The sequence below is a fragment of the Larus michahellis genome, chromosome 2 (genome assembly GCF_964199755.1).
Source record: "Larus michahellis chromosome 2, bLarMic1.1, whole genome shotgun sequence".
Classification (NCBI taxonomy): domain Eukaryota; kingdom Metazoa; phylum Chordata; class Aves; order Charadriiformes; family Laridae; genus Larus; species Larus michahellis.
Genome location: NC_133897.1, coordinates 53181672 through 53209595, shown reverse-complemented (window position 1 = coordinate 53209595; position 27924 = coordinate 53181672). Strand labels below are relative to the sequence as shown.

Sequence of the window (27924 nt, the reverse complement as noted above, 5' to 3'; positions counted from 1 at the left end):
GCAGTTGAGGCGGGCGCTGAAATTCAAATCTGAGGAGCGGTTGGGGCGGCGGTTCGGCCGTTCTGTCTGAGGGAGCGGGCGCAGCGCGGGCAGCGGCAGCAGTAGCGATGGACCCGTTCACTGAGGTGAGGGCACGGCGTGGGTAGGCCCCCTCCCCGAGTCGTCGTGAGCTGTGGAAGGGAGGGGGCCACGCCCGGGGCTTGTTAGTGGTGGGGGCCGCAGGGACAGAGGGTGGTAAGGGCCGGTCGGAGGCCGCAGGGGAGCTGCTCCTTGTGGCGGAGTAGTTTCTCCCAGTCTTGGCTAAGGCCCGTCAGCACCCCGCGTCACATTATTCTGGGAATTCGTGGGCTTGTAGAGAGCCTCCTTCTCTGCAACGGGGAGACAGCTCTCCTTACCAGCTCTCTCTGCCCCCTCGTTTTGCTCGTACCTCCAACATCGTAGTCGCCCAGCTACCTGTGACGTGTCAGGTCTTTTCCAGGAGAGGACAGAGGTTATTCGTGCAAGGGTTTGCGAAGGAGAGGACCTCTTCTAAACCAGGCTGATAGTTGGTTGAATTTCCTAGCGCTTTAGTGTTTGCCTTTCACGTGCGACTGGCAGACAAGATTTTCGGCTGAGACCTAATGGGAGTGGTTTTGACACACATCGTGCCTGCCATACCTAAAGGCCAAGCATGAAGTATGCCCAAAGAAACGACCATCTGATTAAAAATGCATTCTATGTGACATTATTGCTGCCTGTGATCGGTCTCTTTCATTGGCAAGGACAGTTCGTTCCTCTTTTTTTAAAAGAAAAGGAAGTTGTTGAGGTGGATTTGCCTGTGTCTGCTTGAGTTTTACAAAGGCAAAACTGTAACAGAATGGGTGGAATTGACTGGCTTGAACCTTTATGAAGGTTGGAAATTTCTTAAAGATGTTGTACTGTATTCTGATTTTATGTGTGACAGATGTAAAGCTGTGCAGCTGTCTTGTGAATGCTTTGAGAAATGTGTATGTAAAAATGGCCTTCAATCCACAGCCCATCTAAGCAAAAACCTAAACTTATTTAAAAAAAAAATCCGAATCAAATACATTGGTGAAATAATCTCTCCTCCCTTTGAAAACAACCTGTTTCTCAAACTGACATACTTAAATAAATTGACTGCCCAAAAAAGGTGACTGCGCAGATCTGATTTACAAAGCTGAACATAAGGTATTGATCTGAACATATTTTCTAAATGTGTTATGCCAAAGCAGATTTACCCTACTCTCATGTAAAAGCTTGCTAAGTATAAACATCTACATCCCTTCTTCCTTAATTGGTAGTGAGCGACATGATCCAACTAGTCTTAAATAAACTTTAAGTGCAGACTACTGAATCAAGTTTAAAATGGTTTTGCATGCTGGGAGATATTCCAACCTCAACACGCCCTTCTTGTAGATAACTGGCTTTGAAAAGCTGTGACCAACTGTGAGGCCACTCCTCAGAGTAAACTTCATTCAAATGTTGGCTAGTATTGCAGAATGCCTAAAATGTTGGTTACCAAGAATGTTTATGCTGTGGAGGATATTCCATTGTTGTGTAAAGCTCTGGCCTGTATTAGTATTGAACTTTAATAAATTTCCTCAAATAATTTTTCTAAAAAGGAAGCTTTTTACCACCTACTGTGAAGTATTTATGTTCTGTTTTGTTGTTGGTTTGGTTTTTTTTTTTAATTGTAACCTTTCCTTATCTTAACTATTTTCAGTTAATCTTTGTCTACAAACTACCATGCTCTGTTACTTGCAGGGACCTGGTGAGGCATTGTAAGTGTTGATTATGTAAAGCAGTGTAATTGGAGCCTGAATTGGACAAAGCATGCTGTTAATTCAATATTTGCTGATCACTTTATGGTAACAAACATTGTCCTGGTCTCGCTGAATTTAAGCTCAAATAAATCTTGATATAAGATTCAGTGGAATGCTTTCAAATCAGACAGTTCTGAATTTAATGTTTGGCTTGATTAATCCTACAAGGAAAAAATTAATAAGCTTCTAAATCTCAATGAAATTATTAGTACAGAACACACTGAGGAGACGGTGCAGTGGATACTTTTTTAGGATTGCAATGAACATACAGGTTGTGACTTTCAGTTTATAGCTGATTGTATAGTTCACCTTTCTTGCACAAAAGACTTTCTTTGGTACTACAGAATATTAGAAATAGTCTAGGTTATTTTGTATTTTAAAGTACTTACTAACATTCATAGAGCAAAGTATGGTTTCCTAGCATGGAGGATGACCAAAGAGGAAAATTTGCATATCTGAAATTTGTTCCTTGCTTATGTTCCTTCAATGTCATGGATAAATTTGTTCCCTTTGTTGCATTCTGCTAGTAAAACAGGGTAGTTGGAACAAATTCTTGTAATCACATATGGACCTAAGCATCATCTCTAATGCTGCTAAATATGTACTTTAAAACATACTTTTTTTTAAAAGCATTTAAAGTGGGAAGGCCTTTTCGGATTATTTTTTTTTTTTAAAGGTGCTATTGCATTGCAAACCATGACCATCTAACTGTGACTTAGTAGTTCTCAGATTCCTGGATATAATAAAATTGGTATGTCCTACTTTGAAACTTTCACTGTCATCAGAACTCTTGGAGATCGTACTTGTGGCAAATACCCTGTTGATGAACTTGAAAAGTAAGTCTCAAGTTCTGGTGACTGGCTTACTCATCATGTGTAATAGCAGAGTTTGAATTAGAGCAGTTGCATGGAAAACTTGAGATACAAAAAGCCAATAGGAGCTGGAGCTCAACAACAGAGGCATGCATTCTTGGGAAGTGACATCCTATTTGTAACGACTGAAACTCCATTTTACTGAACTAACAAAACAGAAAGGAATGTGACTGTGTTTGAATAGAACTGTAGGAACACTGTTGTGGGAGATATAATCAACTTTGTGCAAGAAGGACAGTTCATTTATATAGCCTTGAAGATTTTATTTGTGTGGGTATTACCTGCACTTTGTAGCTCTGCCTTTTGGAAGCTGACGTAAGGAAACTTGACATGTGGACACAGCTAGCATAGAACTTGCATTGAAAGGCACTCCTGGAATTTCGTTTGTCTTTTCCCCCACCGCCAAAATCTACCTCTTTGGAAGTTTGGAAGTTAGAGAAGCTGATTTTTGCTTTCACAAAAAGCTGTTGAGATCAACATTCCATTTGTCTTGTGTTGTCCTACAATGGAACATTGTTTAAGACTTCAGCCTTAGACAGTTAAAAATGTGAAATGTGTATTTGATTGCTATGCAACAGATAATGGCTGGCACAGTTCTCACAATAATTTATGTGCCACCAAACAAGTGCAGTTTATATGCTTCCCTTTAAAGGCCATTAGTTCAATCACACAATTTCTTGTCTCAAAGTGCCTTAAAACCTAGATCAAAAGAGTAATTAAGTATGCTTTAGGTGTGATCAAACTGAGTGATGATTTATGAATGCAATATTAAAAAAGAAAACCAACAATAAAAACCCACAACAAAAACAACCTATTTCAAACTTGGATGCTATAAGGAAACACTTTCTACTAGTGTGGAACACTTACTAAAACATCTATTTTGTACGGAATATAATCATAGTACTCAAATTTCCAATAGATAAGGAATGAAAGAGAATGTTGTTGGGTAGCTTAATTGGTATCTCTTTATATGTTCTTCTGTATACAGACATATTGTGATAAATAGCCTATTCGTTAAGACAACTAGTTATAACATTAGTCTGTTGTTCCTAAAATTTAAGCCTGCGGATGAGAAATTCACCTTTTGATTTAAAAGATGTCACACCAACATTTTGTTTCTAATATTAACAGCCATGCATTTAATTTGTTGATTTTCTTTTATGACCATTTGGCAACCACTTCAGTGTTGTTTATTTTGTTAAAGGGTTAATCAGGTGACTTGATCATATGCTTTAGCAACATGCCAAAAAAAAAACCTTACTAGCAAGACTTGACCGTTCAAGACTGTCATGTGGTGATTTGTTACTTTCAAATATTTTTGACTATCTCAGGCTTTATAGAAGCCTTTTTTCTTTTTAATTTTGCCATTGCTTTTGTCTCTTTAGCCTGGTTAAAGCTAAGCTAATGGGAGATATTAGTTGATTTAATGACTGTAACTTTGGAACCTACTGGCTAGCTTCGCCTCTTCTTAAGAAAAGAGTAGGTGCCTAAAATTTAACTGCTTCTACAATTTTCGTGAAAGTTTGTGGCTAGGTGAAAAGGCCCAAACCACTTTCTCTGTGGAGAAAATGCTGCAGCTGTTGTCTGGTAGGCCAAAGAACTTTGGATAACCTGTAAACATGTACTGACCAGCCAGATAGCAAAAAGGTAGCTTGGAACGTGCTACAGTGTGAGCTACCTTTTATCTAATAGTTACTTGTTGAAAATGGGAGAAGTTGTGGGTATTGCAATGGTGAAATCAAAGTGTGGAGATCAGGGGCTATCACAGTGAGAAAAAGGAGGTTGACAACATGTAGTTGGCAGTGTAGAAAATATGTTTTATTTGTTTGGCTGTCAGGAGGGGATAGCCTGTCAGAAAACCAGACTTTAAATATTTCTATCGAGTTGCATTACAGTAGATCAATTAGCAACATCCGAGAGCTGCATTGTCACTACAGATTTCTGGTATTGTGAATCTTAGTATATGTTATATACAATTCAAACATTTTTAACTTAGGCTATTACTAGTTAACACACTTACTGCAATGTATAGTAACCCACAATTTATTCACTACTCAGAAACTCCTTGAAAGAACCCGTGCCAGGCGAGAGAACCTGCAAAAGAAAATGGCTGAGCGGCCCAAGATGGGAGCGAGACCCACAATGCAGACCAAGAGGGTCAGAGAGCCTTTGTTAGAAACTGGTAACTGTAACCAGGCACCTATTCCTGGCGAAGAAGGTATTTTGCAACAAGTTTAATAAAGATTGTCTTTTGATACAAGTCCCATCTCCTTTTTTCCTAAGGACAAGTGAAAACCCTTAGTGTTTGTCTTAAACTAAACAGCGATGGGTGCAGTTACCTGACCACTGGACTGAATATGGCTAATGTTTAACTTAACCTGAGAGCAGATGCTCCAAGTAATTAGTAAGCTATTTAAAAAGAATTGTATAATGCCAAAGATAGTGCCTTGTGCTTGGTAGAATTTGGGAAGGGCAGTTTTTTGGTAGGCTTGTCAGGGTATTAATAAATCATAACTTTATTTGCATTACAGTTTTGTACTCTCTCTGAAAATATTTTTAGATTGTTTGAATACTAATTTGCTTGAATACTCTAACCTGTACAGTGAAACCTGGTACAAAGCCATCACCATCAAAGAGGCTCTGCCCTGACAATATGGAGATTCAAGCTTCCAGTTCGGAGAACATACAGCCAGTTCCTTCAAGTTCCACAAACCATCATTATCCTGAGATGACTTCAGAGTTGCACGTAACTGCTTCTAACAGGGCTTCACTGGTTCAGCCTCTTGAGAAAGGAAAAACAAACACAGAGTCAGAAACTCCTGCAGCCTGTTCAGTCAAAACACGTATGCAGAAATTGGCAGAGCAGCGACGCTGCTGGGATAGTGAGGGTATGTTTCACTCATTAAGCAGTACTAGTGTTTTGCAGTGTTTGTATTGATGATGATGTTTGCTAGCAGAAGATAATTTTGTATGCGTGAATGCTAAGGTTTTCATAAAGAAATCTTAGACATCAGTGTAGAAGGCCTAAAATAATGCAACTGTTGACTACAGCTCAATATTATACAATTTATTTTTTTTTCCCTACTAGTGTGATGCATTGATCATCACAACAGTGGCATAAAACTACTAAACTGCTTGGTTAAAAATGTGTTGGCTTTGCAGTGAGCTTTAATTTAGCTTGATTAGTGTCAATGCCTTCAGAGCTAGTAGCTTGGTTCTGTTGCTGGCAAGAACACCTAACTTAATAAACTCAATATATAGCAAAATGCAAAAGATGCAAGTATATCTCAATATATTTTCTTAGCAAAATAACTGTGTTGTTTTTTTTTACAGATCCCTCTGAATGTGTTCCTCTGTCTCCCCTCCAGTCAAAAGACTTGCCTGTTTCTCCACCTAAGCAGACATCTAATGCCCTGACAAGTGACACCCCTATTGGGAGAAGAGGCCGTTTAGCTAACCTTGCTGCTACAATTGGTTCCTGGGAAGATGACCTAAGTCATCCATCTGCAAAGCAAAACAATGCACAAGAACAGCCTGGCACTACTTGTTTATCCAAATTGTCCACTACAAGTGGAGCATCTGCTAGAATCAATAGTAGCAGTGTAAAGCAGGAAGCTGCATCCTGTTCTCAAAGGCTTGTTGAGGCTTCTATTAATAAACCAGCAAACTCAAAGATAGCGGTGAGTGTCTGATTTAGTTGCTGATTAAAAATTGTTTTGAGTATTGGGGGGGGGGGGGAAGTGTTAACTCATAACTGTTTAATCTGAATTTAAAGATTTGGTGTGAAGAATCTTAGTCTACTTACAACTTTTGCTTTATTGCAATCTCACATGCCCTTTTTTTTTAATAACAGACCTGAAACAGCTTAGAATTGCTTTTTATTGAGACTTGAGGATGAGTGTACTTCTAAGTCTTGTGAAAGTTGATGTCAAAGTAATTGATTGCCCCTCTTTTGATGATCAGAAGAGGGCTTCTTACTGGGTTTCACTGTGTAACTTCATATAGATGATTGACTTTAAAATTTAAATATTATTGCTGTATGAAAAATCAATCAGAATGCTGAAATTAGTAGCACCAGATACCTATTGTTCAATTTATGCCATTTATGGAATGATAATATCTGCCATGTGCAGTCTTGTTTAGGGAAATGTGGGAAAATACCTAAAATAGCTGGCAAAAGCACCTGGAATCAAATGCTGAAAAATTTGAAATACTGGATTAAAAAAAATTGCAAAAACTTGTAACACTTGTTCTCAACTCTTTCTAATGTTGATGGAATAGGTGTGTTACGTTATAGTATGCCATGCAGAATGCTTTAATTCTTTTTCCTTTTGAGAGAATAAGAAGGTACAGTCTCATCTTCATGTTATTCCTTTTTTCCCTTGTTAAGGAGCCAAACAATTTTTTAACGCAGTCCTCAAGAGTCACTGTTCCCTGTTCTAAAGAATCTGAAGTACGACAACCGCTAACAGAGAATCCCCGCAGCCCTCAGAAGACCGAAAAGCGTACACAAACAGCAAAATCAACTTTGCCTCAACCAGTTCAGTCCAAAGAAGAGCCTGTCAAAGGAACACATGTGCAACTTGAACCTAAGGGTAAACCCACAACACCAGGTAAGCTGTTTTCCAGCTTCAATAAATGTTCATTCAAATTACGCTTGTGTCCTGTGTTGAAAATAACAGTTAAGAATTTATGGTGACATATCAGATGATGCCTATTTCCTGCTGTAAGTTGAGTAAAGTCCTGAAGATTCTGTGATAATTATCATAAATTCTACAGCTTACATATTTGCAAGGGTATTTTCTTGGACGTGGTTTTACTAATTCTTCAGAGAAAAATCAATCTAACCTTTCTCTCTATGTAAAAACGTATCCTGCTAACATCGGTTAATTGAGACTACTCAAAGTTGCTTTCAAATTGTTGTATACTATGTGTATCCAATTGATATAAGGTAAAATGTCTGCATACCTTAGAAGAAATCAAAGCTAAATGCCATGCAGATGCTCTAACTTTGCATTAGTGTCTCTTCAGTGGTAGCATTGATGTCAAAACAAGTGATCATGCCCAGTTTTAAATTCAACTGCTTGTTGGGTCAGAAACCTGGACCAACAGCTTGAACTCTTTGAAATGATGGCCAGTAGAGCAAGTGTGTGTCTCTAGATATGCTGACAATAAAAGCTAAGCTCAATAAAGTAGGGTGGATGCCAAACAATGTATCTACCTTATGTACACTAGAAAGCTCATTTACATGAAGGATGGAGGTGAGGCTGGTTGTAGAGGAAGTGTTGAAAAAGCAAACCAGGTTAAATAACTGGTGGATCACATGTGGACTTTAGTTAGAGGAGGACATTTATTTGCTCTGATTTGCTGCTTTATTATCTTCAGTGACCTGTTACTGTGGTGATTTGCACTTCAGGTTTAATTTGTATAAAGTATAACAGAGTAAGAGCTGTAAAGGAGGCAGCTTAATTGCTTCATTGAGAACCTTCAGTAGGATGCAAAACTGCAGTGATTTCCTTCTGTGTTATTGAGAGTTTCTTTCAAGGTAAAACAATTGTTCTTGCAGGGGGATCGGGAATTAAGCCCTTCCTGGAACGTTTTGGGGAGCGCTGTCAAGAGCGTAGTACACGGAGTCCTGCTACAAATACTCCAGGGTGCAGAACACCCATTGTTACCCCAAATACAAGGACAATCCAGGAAAGGCTTCTCAAACAGAATGAAAATTCCTCTACTGCCAGTTTAGCACTTCAGCTTAAGCAGGTATGACTTGCTACATTAATAGCTTGCCTAAAGGCTTGGGGAAGATTCTTAGTGTTCTGCACCTACTTGAGGAATTTGAAATGTTTTGACACTAAAGCTGTCAGCTTTTCCTTCGTTCCCCTTTATTTGCCTAGGAACGTGAACGAGAACTTGCATGCCTTCGTGGCCGGTTTGATAGGGGAAATCTGTGGAGTGCGGAGAAAAGTGAAAGTTCAAAGAGAAAACTTCCAGAAGCTAAAATGGTAATATGTTATCTCCATGTATCAAAAGATGATAGTCTGTGAATTGCTTTAACACATTCTGAACACAGGACAGATGTGCAAATGTAAATAAAAGATAAAAAAACCCCTATGTTTTGTGAATGCCCAGGCTGTGCAAGACTGCTTGTCAAGATTTTTTCCTCCTGCAGAATCAGTTAAGGAAACAAGTGATATTGCCTTGAGCCAATATATTTATTTATTTTGATGATAAGTGTGTGGGGTTTATATTTATAACTTTAAAAAATAAAGCTCTTCACACAAACACTCAATTTAGTATTTAGTACTTTAGCTGAATTTCTTACATAAATAGGATCCGCCTTGATATTGGATAGGCAACCTCTTTTTTCCTAGCAGGTGTTAAAATGTGTTTCTTTCTGGAAGTTTTGTTTTTTTAGTCACTTTGAACATTACCTCCTGAATGTACCATGTTTTTATTTTTCCCAGGAAAGACAATCTCAGGCTAGTCCAAAACATCTTCCTAGTTCAGATGCCACTGCTTGTGGGTCAGTAGAAGACACATCAGCAGGTGACAGGCCGGCAAAGTCTCCCAGTGTGGAGTCTTCGGGTAAGAATCTTTGCTGTTCCCCTGTGGCTAATACTGAAGCACTGCCCTTGACATTCATGAGCAGATAAAGAGGCTAGTAGCACTGACTTACATAGCACTGATGTGTAGAACCGGACCTTTTATTTGGTTACTGATTTCTCAAAATCCTCTTGTATAATAATAATACTCTGTACTGCTATACTACTTGAGGGGCAAGGCTGCCTTTTCATTTCTCAGTGGGTTTACATATGTTTCATACTTTCATGCATGTTAAGTGTAGGGAGTGTGAATGAGGATGATCAGTTCTAGATTTAATCTGTACTCTGTACCTGAGTATCCAAATTTCCACAATAATCTAATGGGAGGGAACTCTTCCCTTGTCTGTATCCCCTTATGATATTAATTCTTATAGTAGGGGATCTGAAAAGAACTCCGAGATGCTTGTGACATCCTTTCTGGCACTTAGTGAGTGGAAGAGCCTCCAGTTCTCTGAAAAAAGAGTGAACTTGCTTAACATTTCTTATAGATGTTACAGGCAAACAGGCTATTAAATGTGCTTCTAGAAAAAATGGAATGATAGCCCGCGCTTGGGTTGGGCTTGGGTGTGATGGCTTTTTTGTTTGTTTTCTAAATTTTCCCTTTTTGCTCTTGAATGGCTGCACTCTATTATGGTTTTAGCATTGTTTGTTGTGCTACCAGTTTTCTGATTATAAGATAGAAGTCTAGCTGTACAGGTTGGAGAGGGTATGTATTCTAATGCTCTGTTTTTGGCAGCAAGCTAATTGGAATACCTCACCTAGCGGGCTTTTCGTAAATTGTCAGATACATTATCAAACTTCCAAAATTCAAAAACTAAAAAAAATAATAATAAAGTCAAAGGCTAGATGTAATTTTCACCAACCTTTTTTTATAAACTACTCAGGTGCTCCTAAATGTGAAGAGACTGATAAACCCAGCCCTCTGAAGATGACTGAGGCAGAGAGCCCTGTAAAAGCAATGTCTGTTTCAAAACTTGAGCAACTTGCTGAGAAACCAAAAGGTTTGTACTGAGTAGATGTATATTAATGCACTTAGCTGTCTGTTGCCACTTGTCCAGCAGAGTGTTAATGTCATTGAAGTCTGAACAATGAATTCACCATACATCTGCTGACACTCACTTGTGTTTTGTAATGAGGTTTATATAAAACAAATCAGGAAGCTTCTTTTATCATAACCCTTCTCTCTTGTCATTCAAGTCTTCAAGGAATATTAAAATGCTGATATTAAAAGTTTATTGGGAAAGGACAGAAATGACTGCTCTACTATGGGACTTGCAGTTAAATTTCAGACCCGTTTGAACTAAAAAATTGACACTTGTTTAACAAATGCATCTTTTTGTTCCTTCTCTGTATCGATTATGCAGTATATGTAGAAATAGTATGTTAAAATAAGGATGGAAGTATACTTTAGCGTTCTGTATGCCTGACTATAATAAGTGCTTTTCAATCAAGTGTACTTGAAAAGCAAAAATAGTTGGCTTATCTGTTAATAACTCTTTGCTCATTTAATGAGAATGAAGAGTTTAGTCTTGATGCTACTAATATTTTTAAAACATCACCCTTCAGATGAAATATATGAAGTCGAAATGAGTGTGGATGACGAGATGAATAGCTCAAAAGTGATAAATGAAATTTTTGAAGTTCTTCAAGAGGATGGTCCAGACATAGAAAAGCTGAAGAAAGAAATGAGCATGAGCCTGGAAGGTGAAAGTGATGAGGATGAGCAGGAAGAATCACTGAATATTTCATCAATGTCTCTGTTAACCCCTCTAGTGGAATCTGTTGGTCCAGAGGTGAGACTTCTTTGGAGGTGGGGAAGGGATTCTTTATCACACAGAGATGTACAATTTGCTTGTGAACAGTGATGTTTTGTTGTATTGTGATACCTGGGCAAATAGCAAAGTTACGAATTACATTTATAGCATAAAAAGGTAAAGCTATTTTCCTCTGAAAATAGTATAGCATATTGGATGGTTAACATATGGTTTTACTTCTGCTAAATCAAGCTTGAGTATATACAACTATTACTTGTGTTGGACTTCCAGTGGTATACATGCATTCAGTGAAGTGGTTACTGATGAAAATCTGAAGAGAAGTAATTATATCTGTATGGTTTGGAAACTAAGGGTGAAATCTCCTTGAGTTCAATGATCTGTTGGTGTCTTTAAAATAAATAATTAATTAGCTTGCTCCGTGTCCTAAGAAATATTTATAAAATATCTGTTAAGTAGTATTAAACTGCCTCCAAATTTACTGTTTACATGCAAAACAAGTAAAGGTGAGAGAAAACACATAATGATTAATGCAGACAGATATCTCTTATATAAAAGAAGGTTATATTACCTTCATATATATCTCTCTCGATATATATTGATATATATGTGTTTATATAAAAAAAGGTAACATAACCTTTTCCTCCCCAGGCCTTTGTTTCTCCTTGTAAGTCAACAGGTGAAGGTAGCAGTAACAGTGATGTAAGTCTGAAGTCTGAAAAGTTCCAAAGGACTAAAGTCCCCAGGGCAGAATCTGGTGACAGCATTGGCTCTATGTCAGAAGATCGCAACCTTCTATATAGGTAATAAACACAGAAAACCACACTTGAGTCTGTAAGTGTGCAAATTAAGACACTGACTTTTTAAGCTTCTCTAATGAAGCACGCTGCCTAAACTACAAACAAAGTTTTTCCCAGATCTCAGCCTTTAATAAAGATTGTCTCTGTGTAGTCTTTATATTGCTTAAGCTTCAAATGAGCTGATAGAATGCTTTTTTTTAAAGCCATTTAGGCAAGTTGGAAAACATCAATACCTGATACGTATGTATGTATATTTAAAAACAAAAAGCTTGGCACATATCTGAAACATTTAATGGAGTTTCCTCTTTTAAAAGCGTTGATGCGTATAGATCTCAAAGATTTAAAGAAACCGATCGTCCTTCAATAAAGCAAATCATTGTTCGCAAAGAAGATGTTGCTTCCAAACTAGAAATGAAAAAGAATGGCCCATCTGATCAAGTCAATATCAAAAAGAAAATGCAGGTATCCAATATACTTCTTAAAAATCCTTTTTCTAATTTACTATTTCTGCACTTAATTTCCCCTGTGAATGTCCAGAACGCTAACATACTGCTTAGAACTGCAAAACTATGTTGTTCAGCACAAATATCTAATGGTAGGGCACGATACTGCATAATTTGGACAGCTAATGCATCTCTTAAAAGGATCATGCTACAGAGTAAGTCTTGGAGAGAACAAGCCATCATTTTGAGAAGAGGAATCTATATCTTGTTGCTGCCTTTGAATTAGGCAAGATTAACAAACACATACTTTCAGTAGGCAATATTCTGATCTTTACTGCTGCCTTGTTCACCTACACTGCTGAATTTATGGTTAACTGCTGCTTCCCCTGCTGACTGGATATGGAGCATACAAACATTGAAGTAATTCATGCCCCACCATATTTAAATTACCTCTAAGGGGAAAAAAAGTTGTGCCACAATCTTCTTTTGCAGAAGTAACTGTAAACTGCAAGATTTTTGTAGTTTACTATCTAAATGGTCTGATTTCTCTGAAGCATAGTCCCAAAAAATGCTAATCTCAAGAGTTCCATGTTTGAATGTAACACTAAATCTCTCTCTTCTTGCTAATTATTTTTACTATTTATTTACTCTAGGAGCTGAATAATGAGATCAACATGCAGCAGACAGTGATTCATCAAGCCAGTCAAGCTCTGAACTGCTGTTTTGATGAGGAACATGGAAAAGGGTCACAAGAAGAAGCAGAGGCAGAGAGACTTCTTCTCCTTGCAAGTAGGTTTTGAGACTAAAGTTTAATTCTTTGTCATGAACGCTTTGTGAAGAATTTATGAACTCTGGCAATACGTTTATTGTGCTACCTTGTTGCTGCTTATTTGTAGTTCATCTGGAATACAGGAGAGGATAATATCTGTTCTGTCTCAGCTTTTCTGTAGGCAAGAGGATGGGTTTGATATCTTTCTTGTCCCTAATATTCCTACTGTTCTGGAAGATTAACATTCTGTTACATTTTGTATACTTATGGCAAAAAAAATATTGTTCAGTACTGCTCTTTCCTCTGTTACAACTATAATTAATTTCTCTATGCAGCTGAGAAAAGAACTGCTTTATTGGAAGAACTGAATAAACTGAAGAGTGAGGGACCTCATAGTAAAAGAAACAAAGCTGCTTCTACGTCCACTGAATTTGCGCCATCCAGGGGATCTGTCTCCATTTCAGAAATGCGTCTACCTCTAAAAGCAGACTTTGTATGTGGTACAGTTCAAAAGCCAGGTAAAACTAGCAACTAAAAGCTTCCTTTTTTTCCCGTTATGTGAAAAGTTAGGAAAATGAGTTGCCTGGATAACCAGGTCCTTCATAGGATAGAAAAAAGCATGAGAACGGGCAGTAGAGAAAGCTGACGTATAGTTAAGCTGGCAGGCCTAGAGCATAACGACAGAGTATAAGGAAATAAGATTAACAGCTGTATCTGCCTGAAAGTTCTTCCTCTGCCCTCTCACGCACTGGGTAGTGTAGGTTTGGCCTGAGGGGCCCCAGGCAGTAATGCAGATGTGAATCCTGTGGAAACAGTCTTACTAGTGGACACAATAGGAAAAAGGCTTGTTTTAAGAGTAAGTTTATAAGCAAATCTTGACTGTAACCAAGTGTTTAAGTAGTGTGAAACAGATGTATTTAATGGCAATGCAGTACTTGAGGGTTTTTAGATACTTGGACACCTCTGGCAAATAAAACCATCTGATATGTATTTACAGAAGCAGCAAATTACTACTATGTAATAATATTGAGATCTGGAGCAGAAAACATGGTTGCAACTCCATTAGCAAGTACTGCAAGCTCCCTGAATGGAGATGCTCTTACTTTCAGTACGACATTTACTATGTAAGTATTAAAGAAACAGTTTTGCAACCATTTTCAGCTCTGATGTTTAAAATCTTCGTATAAGAATGGCATATTCTGCAAACAAATATGGTGAGATCTTGTGGTATGAGTATTTCCTGCTTCAAGAAATAGCTGGGATGGACTTCTCTCAAAAGAGCTATCTAGACTTATTCTATCACCCATCAACTAATTTATGTCTTGCTTTTTCTTCTTTTGTTCTTTCCTGGAACACCTGCAATGACAGATGGATTGGAATTGATGTGTGTTTTCTCTTTTGCAGCAACTAACATTTTATATAGCTATTTGGTTTTAGTATCTGAAAAAAATAGTATTCTTAAAACTAAATCTTCAATTCTCATATGTTAGCTAAAAGTGTTGTGAGTTCAAATGGCTGTTTGTTAGCAAAATTCTTCCAATATAAATAAGCAAACCCCCTTTTTAAAGTGCAACCCAACTGGAATTTTCACTTAAAGCTATTTACTCAAAAAACCCAGTCTCTGTTTCTAGAAATGTGTGCCAGCAGTGGACTGAAGGGTGCAATCTGAGAAACAGTAGATGCGATCTATCTGCCTCTTGTCATCCCTCCACTTTTCTTCTTGGAGTTCTAGAAAGTATCTTGAAATAGTAAGACGCTCAAGTCTTAAAAACAGCAGTGCTGCTTGCACTGAAAAGTACTGCTGTAGATGTGAAAGGATCTCAAACAGTCCTATTGGCCTGCAGTGACAAACTATGACTTACTACTAATAAGGTATTAACTATTAGTCATCACTGTGGTTAAGCTTCTCTTGCATAGAACCTAGCCGCTCCCTGGACAGTTTTAAGGAGTGTAAGGAGGGGAGAACTAAAGAGAAACTTAAAAAAAAAAAAAGCCAACAAAACCCAAACACTTTTTGCTTCAGTCTAATTTTTTTTTCCTCCCTTTTAGGCACGATGTGTCAAATGACTTTGAAATAAATATAGAAGTTTACAGTTTGGTATGTATCAGTTCCTGTTAAGAGGATGTGTAAGGGAGAATGATGTGTTATACTTTCTTAATACCTTCTTGCCTTACAGGTGCAGAGAAAAGAAGTTACAAGCACTGATAAAAGGAAAAAGGCAAATAAATCCAAGGTAAATGAAACATCAAAATCAGTATTTCTATGTCAACAGAAGGTACACTAGGAAGACTGCAGTGTTCAGGGAGAACTGACTAATAGTCTTAGACAATCTGTTGCTTGCTTTTAGTCGTCTTGTTCTTTCTTGGAACATCTGCAATGACAGATGGGTAATGGAGTCCTGCAGCTATTAGTAGATTGGACCTGCAGCACTTGGTTGAGTCTGAAATCTATCAGAGGGGAAGGACAAGAAGTCCTACTAGTTCTGCAAAATGCTATGCTTTGCAAACTTTTATTTATTATGTGTGGTGCCTCTGATAGTGATTTAGTGACCTCATTCTCCACTTTACTTAAACTACACCAGTCAATATGCCCTACCCTGCAGTTTGATTTTTCTTAAAGGTTCTATTGATCAACTGCAACACTTTTCTTCCCAGTGTTAAGTAAAAGCACTAGATGCTTATTTTTTTTAAAGCAAACTTTGTTATTAACTCCTTGGACATAAACACTTCAGCTTGGACAGGGTGCACATTTCAAGTGTTTGTGCTTTATTAAGGCTTTGTGACCCAAAACAAACCAGTGGCTTCCTGAAGGAGTGTTTTTTTGTTATTTGGGGTTTGGTTGTTTTGGGGTTGGTTTTTTTTTGCGGGGGGGGGGGGGGGGGGGGAAGCCATGTTACACGAAGGAAAAATGTCTATTGTTTGTTTTTTCAAATGCATGCTGTCCATCCCAAGCTAATGCATACATAAACTTTTCTGCAGTAAATATTTCTTTGATATGTAGTATTCCTTCCACTGAAATATGTTACATTTGGACAAAGCAGATTTACTCATTACAACTAGTATCCATTCAAAATTTATTTAGATAAGCCTTCAGTAACTTCACTTTCTAATTTTCATGCCAATGTGGTGGACAAATTCAGCAGGAAATGCATTTATCTTCTTATATTCTTTTGTAGGTTATTACTCCAAAGAGATTATTAACATCTATTACCTCTGTAAGTATGAATGTAATATTGTAACAAGATCTGGTTATGATGACTTTCAAAGGCCATATTCTCACACTGAATAAGGCCGCGCCCATAGTAAACACTTTGTGTCCCATACTTGCAACTCCATAAACTATCCAGCTTTCTGCCAAATTCTTTAGCTCAAGAAATAAATGACAGCTCTAAATATGTAATGCTGAAAATATGTAGTGACTATACACTTATTTGGACTTTCTTTTCAAGTTGTTTCTGTTTGGCTTAAAGTACTTCAGATCTAGTTTCTTTCTAAGCTAGTTCAGTCTTCTGTAGAAATTGTCAGAAATTACTTTTCCACTAAGCTTTTATTTCTCTCTCTCTCTCTCTAGAAAAGCACACTTCTTACTCCAGGTAAGTAAAATCTAAACATCTTAAGCCAAAATGAATAATCTACGCTTGCTGTCTAAAGCAGTATATCAACAAATAATACTTTTAACAGATGATAATTTGGGAGTAATAAACATAGAATTATTTCAGTTTGCCAGCCCAGAAACTGTCCCTGTGTTTATATCCAAGTTACCATTACATTAAATGGAAGATCTCTTCACAAAATCAAAATTAGTATCTGGTATCAAATGCCTGTGGTTTACCTTCCTTTCCTGAAAAGATGAACTCAAACAAATTTTAAGATTTTAAACTAGAGTCTGATGTCAACAAAGTAATATACAGCAAAATTGAAAATACAAACAGATTCTGAAGTATTGCTTGTATGTAGTGTTTATAACATATTTATAGAATCATAGGGTTGGAAGGGACCTCTGGAGATCATCTAGTCCAACGCCCCTGCCACAGCAGGGTCACCTAGAGCAGGTTGCACAGGAATGCGTCCAGGCGGGTTTTGAATGTCTCCAGAGATGGAGACTCCACCACCTCTCTGGGCAGCCTGTTCCAGTGCTCTGCCACCCTCAAAGGAAAGAAGTTCCTCCTCATGTTTAGGTGGAACTTCCTATGCTCAAGTTTGTGCCCATTACCTCTTGTCCTGTCCCCGGGCACCACTGAGAAGAGCCTGGCCCCATCCTCCTGACACCCACCCTTTAAGTATTTATAAGTGTTAATAAGATCCCCCCTCAGCCGTCTTTTTTCCAGACCAAAGAGACCCAAATCCCTCAGCCTTTCTTCATAAGAGAGGTGTTCCAGTCCCCTAATATACTTCCAGTTCCCCTTATATACTTCTGACTTTTGGGGGAGAGGAACAGCATCTCTGAGTGTTTTTCTAACATAAAAATGTGTTATACACTTGTCTAACTACAGTATGAGATGCTTGAGCTAGCTTTAGTGCAAATTGCAGCAATAAGGAGCTCATGAACTATCCGTGGAATGTTTACACGCTGCCTCCATTAGTCAAATTCCTGTGCCAGAGCTATAGTGCATATTTCTATTGATAAAAGTGCGAAAAGGAGCACAGGCATACAAATTCTGGAAGAATGCAGCCTGTCACTTAAGAAAAAGTAAAGAGATTTGAAAGTCAAGCTCCTACTGCAGGGCATATGTCCTTTGTAGTGTGCCCTAGAGTGCTCTTGGTCCCCCTGAGACATCTTAGAATGCTTTGTCATCATCTTTGTGAATATTTCAAAACTTCTTTCTGAAAGAAAAGCTCTACTGAGGAGGAACGGTGGGCACCAAGATCCTTTCTGAACGTGCTGCTGGGCTACACTGCAAAGAATGCTGCTCCTGGAGTACTGAGAAGGGCATGCACACAGTAGTACAAATAAAGCCTTTTTAAGATAGTGTGGTGTGTTATGACTTGGCTTTAACTTTTCTCTCCACAGCCATGGCCAGTCCAGGTGGCCCCAATGCTGTACGCACCACTAATTTTATCCTTGTTGGATCCCACAAGCTATCGCTGTCTTCTGTAGGAAATGCCAAATTTGCACTGGACAAGGTAATGGAAATGACTGGTTACTAATCTAAAGGCAATTGCATACTACTAGAAAAACAAAGATGAGTCTGGGTTTACTGTTTTCAGGTGAAATTACCATCCCAGGAATGAAACATAGGTTTACATATGTTATTTACATTTATATATAAAATGTATAATTGTTGTTACTCATATTTAATGTCATAAGACTGAAATGTAATTTTGAGATACAACAGAAAAAGACTTAGCATATTATGCCAGATGTTCGTTCTTTTCTGTAGCTCAATCTAAGGTATGGTTATGCAAAGATAATGAAGGCATTTGTTTACTGATTTGTTTTCACTGACAAAAAAATAATGTATGCAGTTGGCATCTCTGTACGTGGTCTTCATATTCTTTGTTGCCCTTAGTCTTGCAGTTATCACTAAATAAGACATTAAGTGTGTTTTAATGACAATGAAGTATTTTAAATTTTCTGTATTTAATTGACTTAAAAATTGCTGTTTGAATATAGTTAGGAGTATGAGTTTCTTTTCATATCCCAATTAAATTTGTAGAAGAAAACTATTTTTTGAAAGAGCACTGCTATTGAGTTTGATACCATTAGTTCTTTGTCTAAACAGAATATGTTTATTGGCTCTTACCATTAGAAATTAAAAAACACATTCTTACATTCACTGTAATCTCCAAACTGGTAATATGTCGTACCTGAAACCTATTTTAATAGTTGTTTATGCCAGTACCTATTCTAAGCTTACTTAAATTAATTCAAAAGTTACTACAGCTTATGGTAGTACTAAATTACAGCTTTATCCAAACAGCAGCATAAGAATAAATTTTCTTCTTGGCTAATTAAGTTTTATTGGGATGATAGTAGTATTGCAATTCTAGCTTGAGATGAGATAACAAGTATTGGTTGTGTTTATGTACAAGATAAAAACCAAAATATCGCAATAATCTCAATTTGTTTTTTATAAGTTCCGTTTTTTGAGAATAGAAGCAGACTCCTTTACTGGAATAGTTTGCAGAACTGAACAGTGGAATTACACTGCTGTTACTGACTGTGTGAACTTCAGAAGTACCAACTTTGCTTCTTCATCATAAATGTTCATCTTAAGCAGAACTGTGTGTACCTATCTTATTTTGTGTATGGCTTGGTTATTGGAACTCCCTTGTTCTTGGAGTTATGGGAATCAGCTTTTGCATTATATTCAGCAATTTGAGTCTGAACTTTTTGGTTTACTCTTAGTACAGGAACACTGGACTGGACTAGAAAACTGTAGCACAAGGTTTGAATAGAATTCCAGGGAAACCATCACTTAGTTAATTGTTTCCAGGTGCAAATTTCAACAGTTATGATAAGAATTCTCCTTTTTGTTGGATAACTTTCTTTTTTCGTTAAATTAGCACCTCTGTGAAGCTTCAGTTTTGACTTGGCCTGTGGCTGTACCAAACAGCTGCTTTTTAACTTGCTTATATGCATTTCTAATACAGAATAAACTGCTGCCACATTGGGATTTTTGTTTCGTTCCTCCCTTTTATATGCACTGTTAAAATTCAGTGTAGAAAGGACCAAAATGTACTAATATATAACTGTGTCCTTTGTTTATAAACATTAACTTTATACTAATCACATTGAGCATGTTTCTTTTTTCCCTAGATAAATTTTGAAGGGGAGGAAAAAGAACTGTTGGGCTATATGTTCCAGGACAAGGTTGCTATGATCCATTAATTCATAATCTAAAATAGGAAACTGCTTCCTAGTGCATGTTGCTCACGTCTGTCTGGCCTTCTTGCAGTTTTGATGGTGTTTTTTTTAATTCCTCTAAGAAAATATTTATGAAGACTTACTAACAGAACATAAGATGTTAAGAGCCTTTAAGACTTGCAGAATTTTCCTCCCTGTTTCTTACAGTAATAAGCATGCTGATAGAACTCAAAGTTATTTAAGCCACCTAGGGTTTTTCCTTAAATAGCATGTGTCTGTTGTCTTCCTAGATTACTAGAGGAGAGGTTTTCTTACTTCAAAACAAATTGAAGTGTCTCTTGAAGGTTGCTTGTTAGGAAATTTGAGCCAATTTCCTGATGAACTGCACAGAACATAGAAACAGCTACTCTGCTGATAGAGGACCAGGGAAAAATGACTGGTGGCCTAAATGTTGGTTTAACTCAACTTTTTGCCCCTGAAAAAGGTTTAAATCACTCAGGAACTAAATATCTTGTTTCTTATTCTATCGAGACCTTGTTCTGTCAAGACTTATCAAGACCTTTGTTTTTTAAGTGAAAAGCAATCATAAAGAACTAAAGCTTTGAAACTACTAAACACATAAAAATGTGAGGTTCTTATATGTACACAAATGTACAATTAAAATATTTTGCTTCGTGTGTACATTTTTTGCTTTAGCAATTATGTAAATTGATATGCTTAAAAGAAGTAATTGGTCTTTAATCTCTGAAAATAGTTTTATTTAGTTAATAGTTACCTCAGATCCATCAGAAGAAAGTGTTTTAGATGACTTTACATATGTTTTATCTCAAAATTAAGCAGATGATAATTCTAGTACCTATCATCTCCTATTTGTAATCAAAAGTCTCTTAAGAAACCAATTTTTTGCAAATTCTTGACATTTATCTTGAGTATCTTTACAGATAATCTTCTGTGGCAGTAAGTTGTCTTCTTATGGTACATACCTGAATGACCACACCAGAATGCAAGCTAGCCTAGTCGTGGGCTTTAGTTTTCTCTTCCTCTAGCTGGATGTTCAACAAATTGCTTTCCACCACTTCTACCTCACTTGCCTCTTGTTGTCTGGAATGTAATATTTTCTCATGTGTATGGGAGGGTGTTCTGAGACCTGTATTAGTAATTAGTAATGGTGCTGTAGGCTCTGCATAACAGATACATTCCATTTGTTATACAGCCTTTTTGCTTTACTGTCACACAGCTCTTCGCTGGTAAACTTCATAATCCATGAAGTAGATTCTTCTGTCCTTAAATAAATTAGAAAAGAATGCAAAAACTACGAACTTGAAGTAGGGAATTGGCTAAACTTCCTTGAGGCCCTCATTCAGATGTGGTTTTTACTGTGGTTTTGTAGGATATAAGCAAACATTCCCTGGTGTAGCATGTAGGGTTATAGTTGTCTTCGCTGATAAAAATCCAGGACTAATTCAACTTATTTCTGTTATGTGCAAACAGTTTACTATTTTTGCTTCCCAAATGGTCATGCAGACTCCCACATGGTGCTAAAAATTTTGCTGTACTGTAGGGCCAAGTACATGAGCAAGCCATGCATGCTGTCTTAAGTAGATGTAACATGTAAAAATGATTTGATCACCTGCTTGTGCACATTTATATCATGTGTCTGTGAGGAAGCTGCAATATGCCTACAATTCAAAGGCAATCAGTTTCTAACCATAACATCTATTTTGGTGTTCTGCAGGGTTCACTGAGGCCTACAGATGTGCACTTTTAACTACTGAGGGTTACTTTTTGTTCATTGTAACTACTAGCAAAATTTAATTCTGTTTGATTGACATTGATTCCAATGCTCTAAAAGCTACTTCATTATTGTGTACACGTGCCTATTCCCTGGCAAATGGTTCTTTCTCTGTATTTGAGCAGCACCATCAACCTTTCTAGTTTTTCTAGTAAGACAAAGCACTGATGTTTCTGATTATTTTTTCAAGATTCTTACAGTATTGCTTATTCAGATTAGCAGCAAAATATAGTATGTAGAATGCCCTGCAGACCATCATTTGCTTATCGAATTAGCAATTTGTCTCAGCTTCTGGGGGGGGAGGAGGAAGAAGGGATGTGATCTCTTGATAGCACTCAATGTAGTGGGGTGCTGTCCAAAGGCAGGCATTGTTGCTTGCTCCTCCTCAAAACTCTTTGAAATGTTTAACCAACCTTTGATATGGTAGTTAAGCTGCTTTTTTTCTTTTTTTTTTTTTCACTAGTAGAAGATGTGGCTTGGAACCTCGTTTGTTAGGAATGACTTAACACAGGTCTCAACATCTTGAATGCCAGTTGAGAACAACTGCTTTCATTACTTTTTCCCCTTCTAGGTTCTTCTATACAAATATTTATCTGAGTAGGCACTACTACACCAGTATCTGCCAAAAATGCTTATGGAATCCAAGTGCCAATCCTGTTTAAGCCCACTTTGATATTTTCCAAAGAGCTTAATGTCGAACTTAAGCACAAGCTTGCAGGATGCGGACTGGTGCCTCGTGTTGTTTTTAACCATGCTTGGAGTGCCTGTTTTTCTAGACAGAAGCATGTTTGCGCATATGTACTGAGCAAACTAATATGCAAATAAGTCTTGAAAAGCTTCTAAATGAACTTGAAACAAAAAGTGATTATTACTGTCTTGCTTGAGACTGACTGCTTCTTTCTGGCTGAAGATCCTAACAACAGGACAGTGCTAACATCCTGGTGCAGGTGGCTTGATTGAACTTGTAGAGTTGGGAGGTGTCAAAATTAAATGACTAATTGTTTTACTTTTTGCAGGTTCCCTTTTTGTCTCCTTTGGAAGGTCATATATATCTAAAGATAAAATGCCAAGTGGACTCTTCTGTAGAGGAAAAAGGGTTCTTGGTAAGGCATTCACTTCAAATTTCTTCCTTGGAAATTACAGGTCCTGATCAATGTAGTCACTTTTGTAATTTCATGTGTATTTGCAGTGATTGTGAAGCTTAAAACTGGGTTGACTTTTTGCCGCCTCCCTGCCCTGAACCAGACCTCAGAACTTTCCTAGTTTATCTTCTAAACATGTCTAAAATTAAAGCTACCTTTTAGGAGTTTATATATCTTTTTCTTCTAAACACTGTTCATCTGTTTTTCTGAACTTCAGTTAACCTTCTCTTCTTATAATCTGTGAGATGAGATTCCAATTTTTATGCCAGAAACTTTTACAGGACATCTTGGAATTTTTTTTTGTCTCGTAAAAACAAAATCTCCCTAGCAAAAGAGATATATTTATTATTTTTTTCCACTGTATGCACAGACTTTGATTTATCAGGAAGTGACAGTATTTTTTTGAGAAACATCCTGAGCAGTTCTGTCTGAAATACTGGACTTGGAAAAGGCAGTTGATACTTGGCCCTAATAGGTGGAGCTGTTGAGAATTATGTCCAGCAGATGGCAGTGAATGTGCTAGGAAAATACTTCAGCAAAACACTAACATTTGCTGTTATTTTAGTGTTTTCGGAAATCGGAATGTCTTTAGACTCTTCTGAAGCAGTTCTTTCTGTCTCCTTTTCCTTAATTGAAGTTGAACAGGTTTCATTAGATGCAACCATGTCACATGCTTATGGTATTTGCTATCCCATGTTTTTGTGTACTAATTTAAGAATGTCCTTGTTTACTTCTACTATACAATATGTAAAACCTGAAGAATGGTGTACATGCATATTAAATTTTTTCATAGTAAGAGTCTGGAAACTCCCTGCACCATTAAAGACTATAATCTGAATTGTGAAGATTGAAAAACACAACACAATTTAATTAGAAAAAAAGTTCTGTACAGGTTCAAGAGGGATCAGGAATAGAAGGCAGATACTAAACTTTCTGTTCCAGTACTAAGGAAATGGGGCTTGAAATCGACATAATACTGCATCCAGTAAAATAACTGCCAACACAAACATTTAAAAATCAATTTCTAATTTCTTTTGAACTGACTGGACTCCTGAGTGTGGCCTGCAGAGTAGCCAAATGTTTTGTAATCCTGAATTCTAAGTCAAAGATGACTTAAATACCTAATCATAATCAATTATGCGATACTAATACATGCTTTGTGAACCATTTGTCCTGTACCTGCTATAAGTAACCCTCCATTATCTTAAAGTATTGGGCATGCTTGCCACTGTCAATGTGGAAATCTGGTAATTTGAAATAGCAGTGATAGGTGCATTTTGAGCAAAATGTTATAAACCTGCGAATGATAGCATAAGCCCATTTTCTGTGATATTTGGAAAATAAATATACTGTACTAATAGAAGTCTCTCCCAGTCTATATTTTTCTTTCTCTTACACTTCTATGAAGGATTGTACTTGCAAAACTATTCTGTTAGAAAAAATAGTTGAGTACAGGCAAAGGTCAAGGTGTAATGTTACCCCATTTCTTAAATGTTTTTTTTTAAGACTATGTTCGAAGATGTTAGTGGATTTGGAGCGTGGCATAGGCGCTGGTGTGTGCTGTCTGGAAATTGTATATCTTACTGGACATACCCAGATGATGAAAAACGAAAGGTAATGGTGTTTTACAAAGTTCAAGGCTAAAGTTCTGTAGTACCCTGCACAACTAGCTGGTCATTTCTAATGACAGTAACGTTTAGTCTTAAAAACAGGTAAGTACATTTAAAGCATGAGATTCAAGCTCAAAGTTTCCTTGGGGAATGGAGGGGCACACAAACCAGGGCAAACGTAGAAACTGACCACTTAATCTGGTGGGAAAGGGGAAAAGTGGAGGAAGATCCATATTTAATTTCTCCTTTAGTCTTAAGGCTTTCCGTTGTGCTTGTCAAATGACTAATTATTTAATTGAAATTGATCAGACTGTACATCTACATAAGCAGACTGTACCTAGTTGACTTTAATACTTAATATGGTAAAGAATTAGAGTGGACAATCCTTCTATATTGCAGAAGCATACCTATAATTATGGACCATCTTATTTGTGGTCATTGTGTGCTTGCAGATCCACACCATAGCTGAAACTGGTGCTTTTTAAACGATTCTCACGGAAACCTAAGTTATTGTCTGGCTAATGAGACAAATTGGAGGTTCATCTGTCACTGAGGTGAACCTTGTCTCCTCAGCCTATTCTTGCAGTGCATACCGAAATATTTCCAGGTCCTTTTAAAGGCTGTTTTCAAGAGGGTTTTTCTGACTCACTTAAGCAATTTACCATTAAACACTTGCTTGTTTGTTGGCAGAAAGCTTTCTTTCCCAAACTCTGTGGCAAACTCTGGTCCTTCTGGGTCTTCTATGCCAATCCAGATGCCTGAGTTTAGTTTCTTCCCTGCTAACAGAGGAAGACCATATGCTGATAGTTGACATTGCCAAAATATATCAATGTACTTTCTTTCCCTGCCAGGAAAGAGGGAAAAATCTCTGCCTACTGTAATAGAAGATAGGCAAAAAAAATTGAGTTAAGCAAGAAAAATGTTCCTATTCTGCTTCTGTCTGCAAGAAAGAAACTTTGGTTTGTTTTCCAGATTCTGTTCTTGAAAATCTTCTAGACTTGTTTCACTCTCATCCTGAGAAAGGGTCAGCTATGTTCCTTTGATATACTATCAGATACAGGAATATTAAACTCTGTCCTTATTAAATCCTTCCCCTTACCCCTGCTATATCTGTTCTATCATGCAGAGATAGATGTAGCTATAGATGTAGCTCAGAAATATCAGTATTGGGCAATGATTGCTTTAAATCGTGGATTATTTTTTTTAAATAAACTTCCCGTGGCTGTACCTATATCACCAACATGCAACCTGTTTCTTAATGTTCCTGGAAATGGAGCTATCCTTTTTCCTGTAACTGGGATTATTTTAACTATCTATGGAATAATATAGTGAACATGCCCAATAAATAGCAAACTCCTCTCCAAGCCAGGTGCAGCAGTGATGTTTCCCTGATGAGGTATTCTGTAGGTGTGAAGAATCGGAGCCAAGGTCTGTAACTAACTGTAGTCATACAACTGAGCCTATAGCCAGCAGAAAGAGATAACTGCCTTGAAATTTGAAATGCTCTTTGAGGGGGTCTAGCTGTTGACTATAGAGGGACCTAAAGCAGCTGGATATGGCACTTAGATGCCTCAGCTGCACGTTTGAAGATTAATCTGTATGCTTTTATAGGCTTTGACAAGACTGATGCAAGCATCCCTAAAGTACTTGTTTTCTATAGTGGTGGCAGGGTTTATGCTCTGTTAGAATTTTATTATGAAGTTCTCTTGAATTTGAGAGTTAAAACCTTTTTTTTTTAAAGTAATAAATAAAAGGGGGGATGTATCTTTCTAGAGCCTAAACCTTTGGTAAGGGATCGATTTGTTAGCTGTATTGTACATGGCTGAGCAGGGCATGTTCCATTGCCTATATTATCTTGCTTCAGCTATGCCTCTTAAATGCAAAAAGTGGAATCCTTCTTTCTGTATGGAGTAATTGGTTTGTGGAGGATGGGGGCATCCCTTAATGTGGCAAAAATTGTCAAAGCACATGTTGTTCAGAATTACTCTTGATTGCCGTATTCTTGACTGATGAACTAACTTCACTTTCAGCATCCTTTGGGCCGAATAAACTTGGCGAACTGCACTAATCGTCAGATTGAACCTGCCAACAGGGAGTTCTGTGCCCGTCCCAACACTTTTGAACTAATAACTGTCCGTCCTCAGAGGGAAGATGACAGAGAGACTCTTGTCAGCCAATGCAGAGACACACTCTGTGTTACAAAGTGAGTAGATAAAATCATGAAGGCTGTGGGAGGATATGGGATTTGTGTGGGAGGGGTGTTTTGCCTCAAGTGATAGTTTTAATAACATAGGAGCTTTATAACTTTGACATATCAATGCAAAGCTCACTTAAATGCTAAGACTTCGGGATGACACTTGAACTGTTTAGTTTGCTTTTAGTCCTTTTTTGTCTTGCTGTCCCATTTCAGTCTTCTGAGGACAAAGAACTCGACTTTTCCAGAAGCAGAAATGCCAGGTAGCTAGCTTGGTAGCAGGACTGTGGAATATTTGACTTTGCTTTTTCCCCTGCTATTTGGGCTTCCGTGGATGAGAAGCTTGACATTTTTCAGAATAACTAAGTAGAGGCGGAGACAGGTTTATCTAATCCATGGGGTTCTTTGCCTTTTAGGAACTGGCTGTCCGCTGATACTAAAGAAGAGCGTAACCTTTGGATGCAAAAGCTCAACCAAGTCCTTGTTGACCTTCGCATGTGGCAGCCTGATGCCTGCTACAAACCTATCGGAAAGCTTTAAACTCTGGAAGGGAAATACGAAGAAAATTTGTATGCAAAAACCCGCACAAAAAGAAGAGCTTAAATGAAAATGTAGGAAGTCCTCTGGGTCGCTTATGCTTTAAATTTGAGAGTATTTAACTTTATGCAGTATTTTTATTTCATTTTAAGAATTTTAAAACGTTTTTACTTCCTAGCTTTTGAGTATGGTGTAGGAAGCAATTTGCTGTTTCTAAATGTGCTAAATATTTAAGTAACTCCTTTTTTGGAAGTCTTTTTTAGATAAGTCCATTCTCTTTAAACAACTAAATTATTGCAGGAAATCACACTTCAGGGCAGGAAGGGGGGGGGCAAGCTAGTGAAAAAACAAGCTTACTAGGTAACTCAGCTTCCTGGAAGAAACAATAGCTCAGACTTCTTTAACAAGGATGGTGCTGAAACACAAGATTTAATATCGGAGGGTTTGTTGGGTTTTTTTGTAATAATCAGGCACAGAAGTTACTAGTAAATCTTATTCTACAACATGCAATATAGGGATTTCTTGCTTGCACAGTGTCCTTGTGGTCAGAACAAAAGACATGCACAATATATGCGTACTCCTTTTGCAATTTCTCATAGAAACTGGTATGAATAAGTGCATGACATGTATCCTATGTGTTTTACAAGTGTGGAATTATGTATGCAGTATATTGCACTTTGATAGAAATGGCAGGTCTCGAATATTTTTGTTAGGACTGCTATATTAAAAACAAAAAGAAAAAAAATTAGGTTTAGGATTG

At 37.5% G+C, this 27924-nt stretch overlaps 2 protein-coding genes across 3 annotated transcripts in view; one reads left to right on the top strand and one right to left on the bottom strand.

Annotated features, from left to right (window-relative positions):
- ANLN (anillin, actin binding protein) lies at positions 1-27889 on the top strand. The gene is made up of 24 exons (XM_074575430.1): positions 1-125; positions 4754-4913; positions 5299-5583; positions 6029-6375; positions 7086-7308; positions 8262-8455; positions 8590-8697; positions 9160-9280; positions 10182-10298; positions 10864-11090; positions 11721-11872; positions 12184-12331; positions 12966-13101; positions 13417-13599; positions 14079-14205; positions 15131-15179; positions 15259-15315; positions 16258-16296; positions 16653-16674; positions 18093-18205; positions 22698-22784; positions 24330-24437; positions 26464-26636; positions 27044-27889. Exons 1-24 carry the CDS (start codon positions 108-110, stop codon positions 27165-27167), a joined length of 3318 nt encoding a protein of 1105 aa, XP_074431531.1. The 5' UTR covers positions 1-107; the 3' UTR covers positions 27168-27889.
- The window catches only part of AOAH (acyloxyacyl hydrolase), a 116741-nt gene continuing 93306 nt past the window's right edge, over positions 4490-27924 (bottom strand). For both annotated transcript variants that reach the window (XM_074575438.1, XM_074575439.1), the window contains exon 23: positions 4490-5477. The gene's annotated coding sequence lies outside the window, so the exon portion shown is untranslated. The remainder of the gene's footprint in view (positions 5478-27924) is intronic.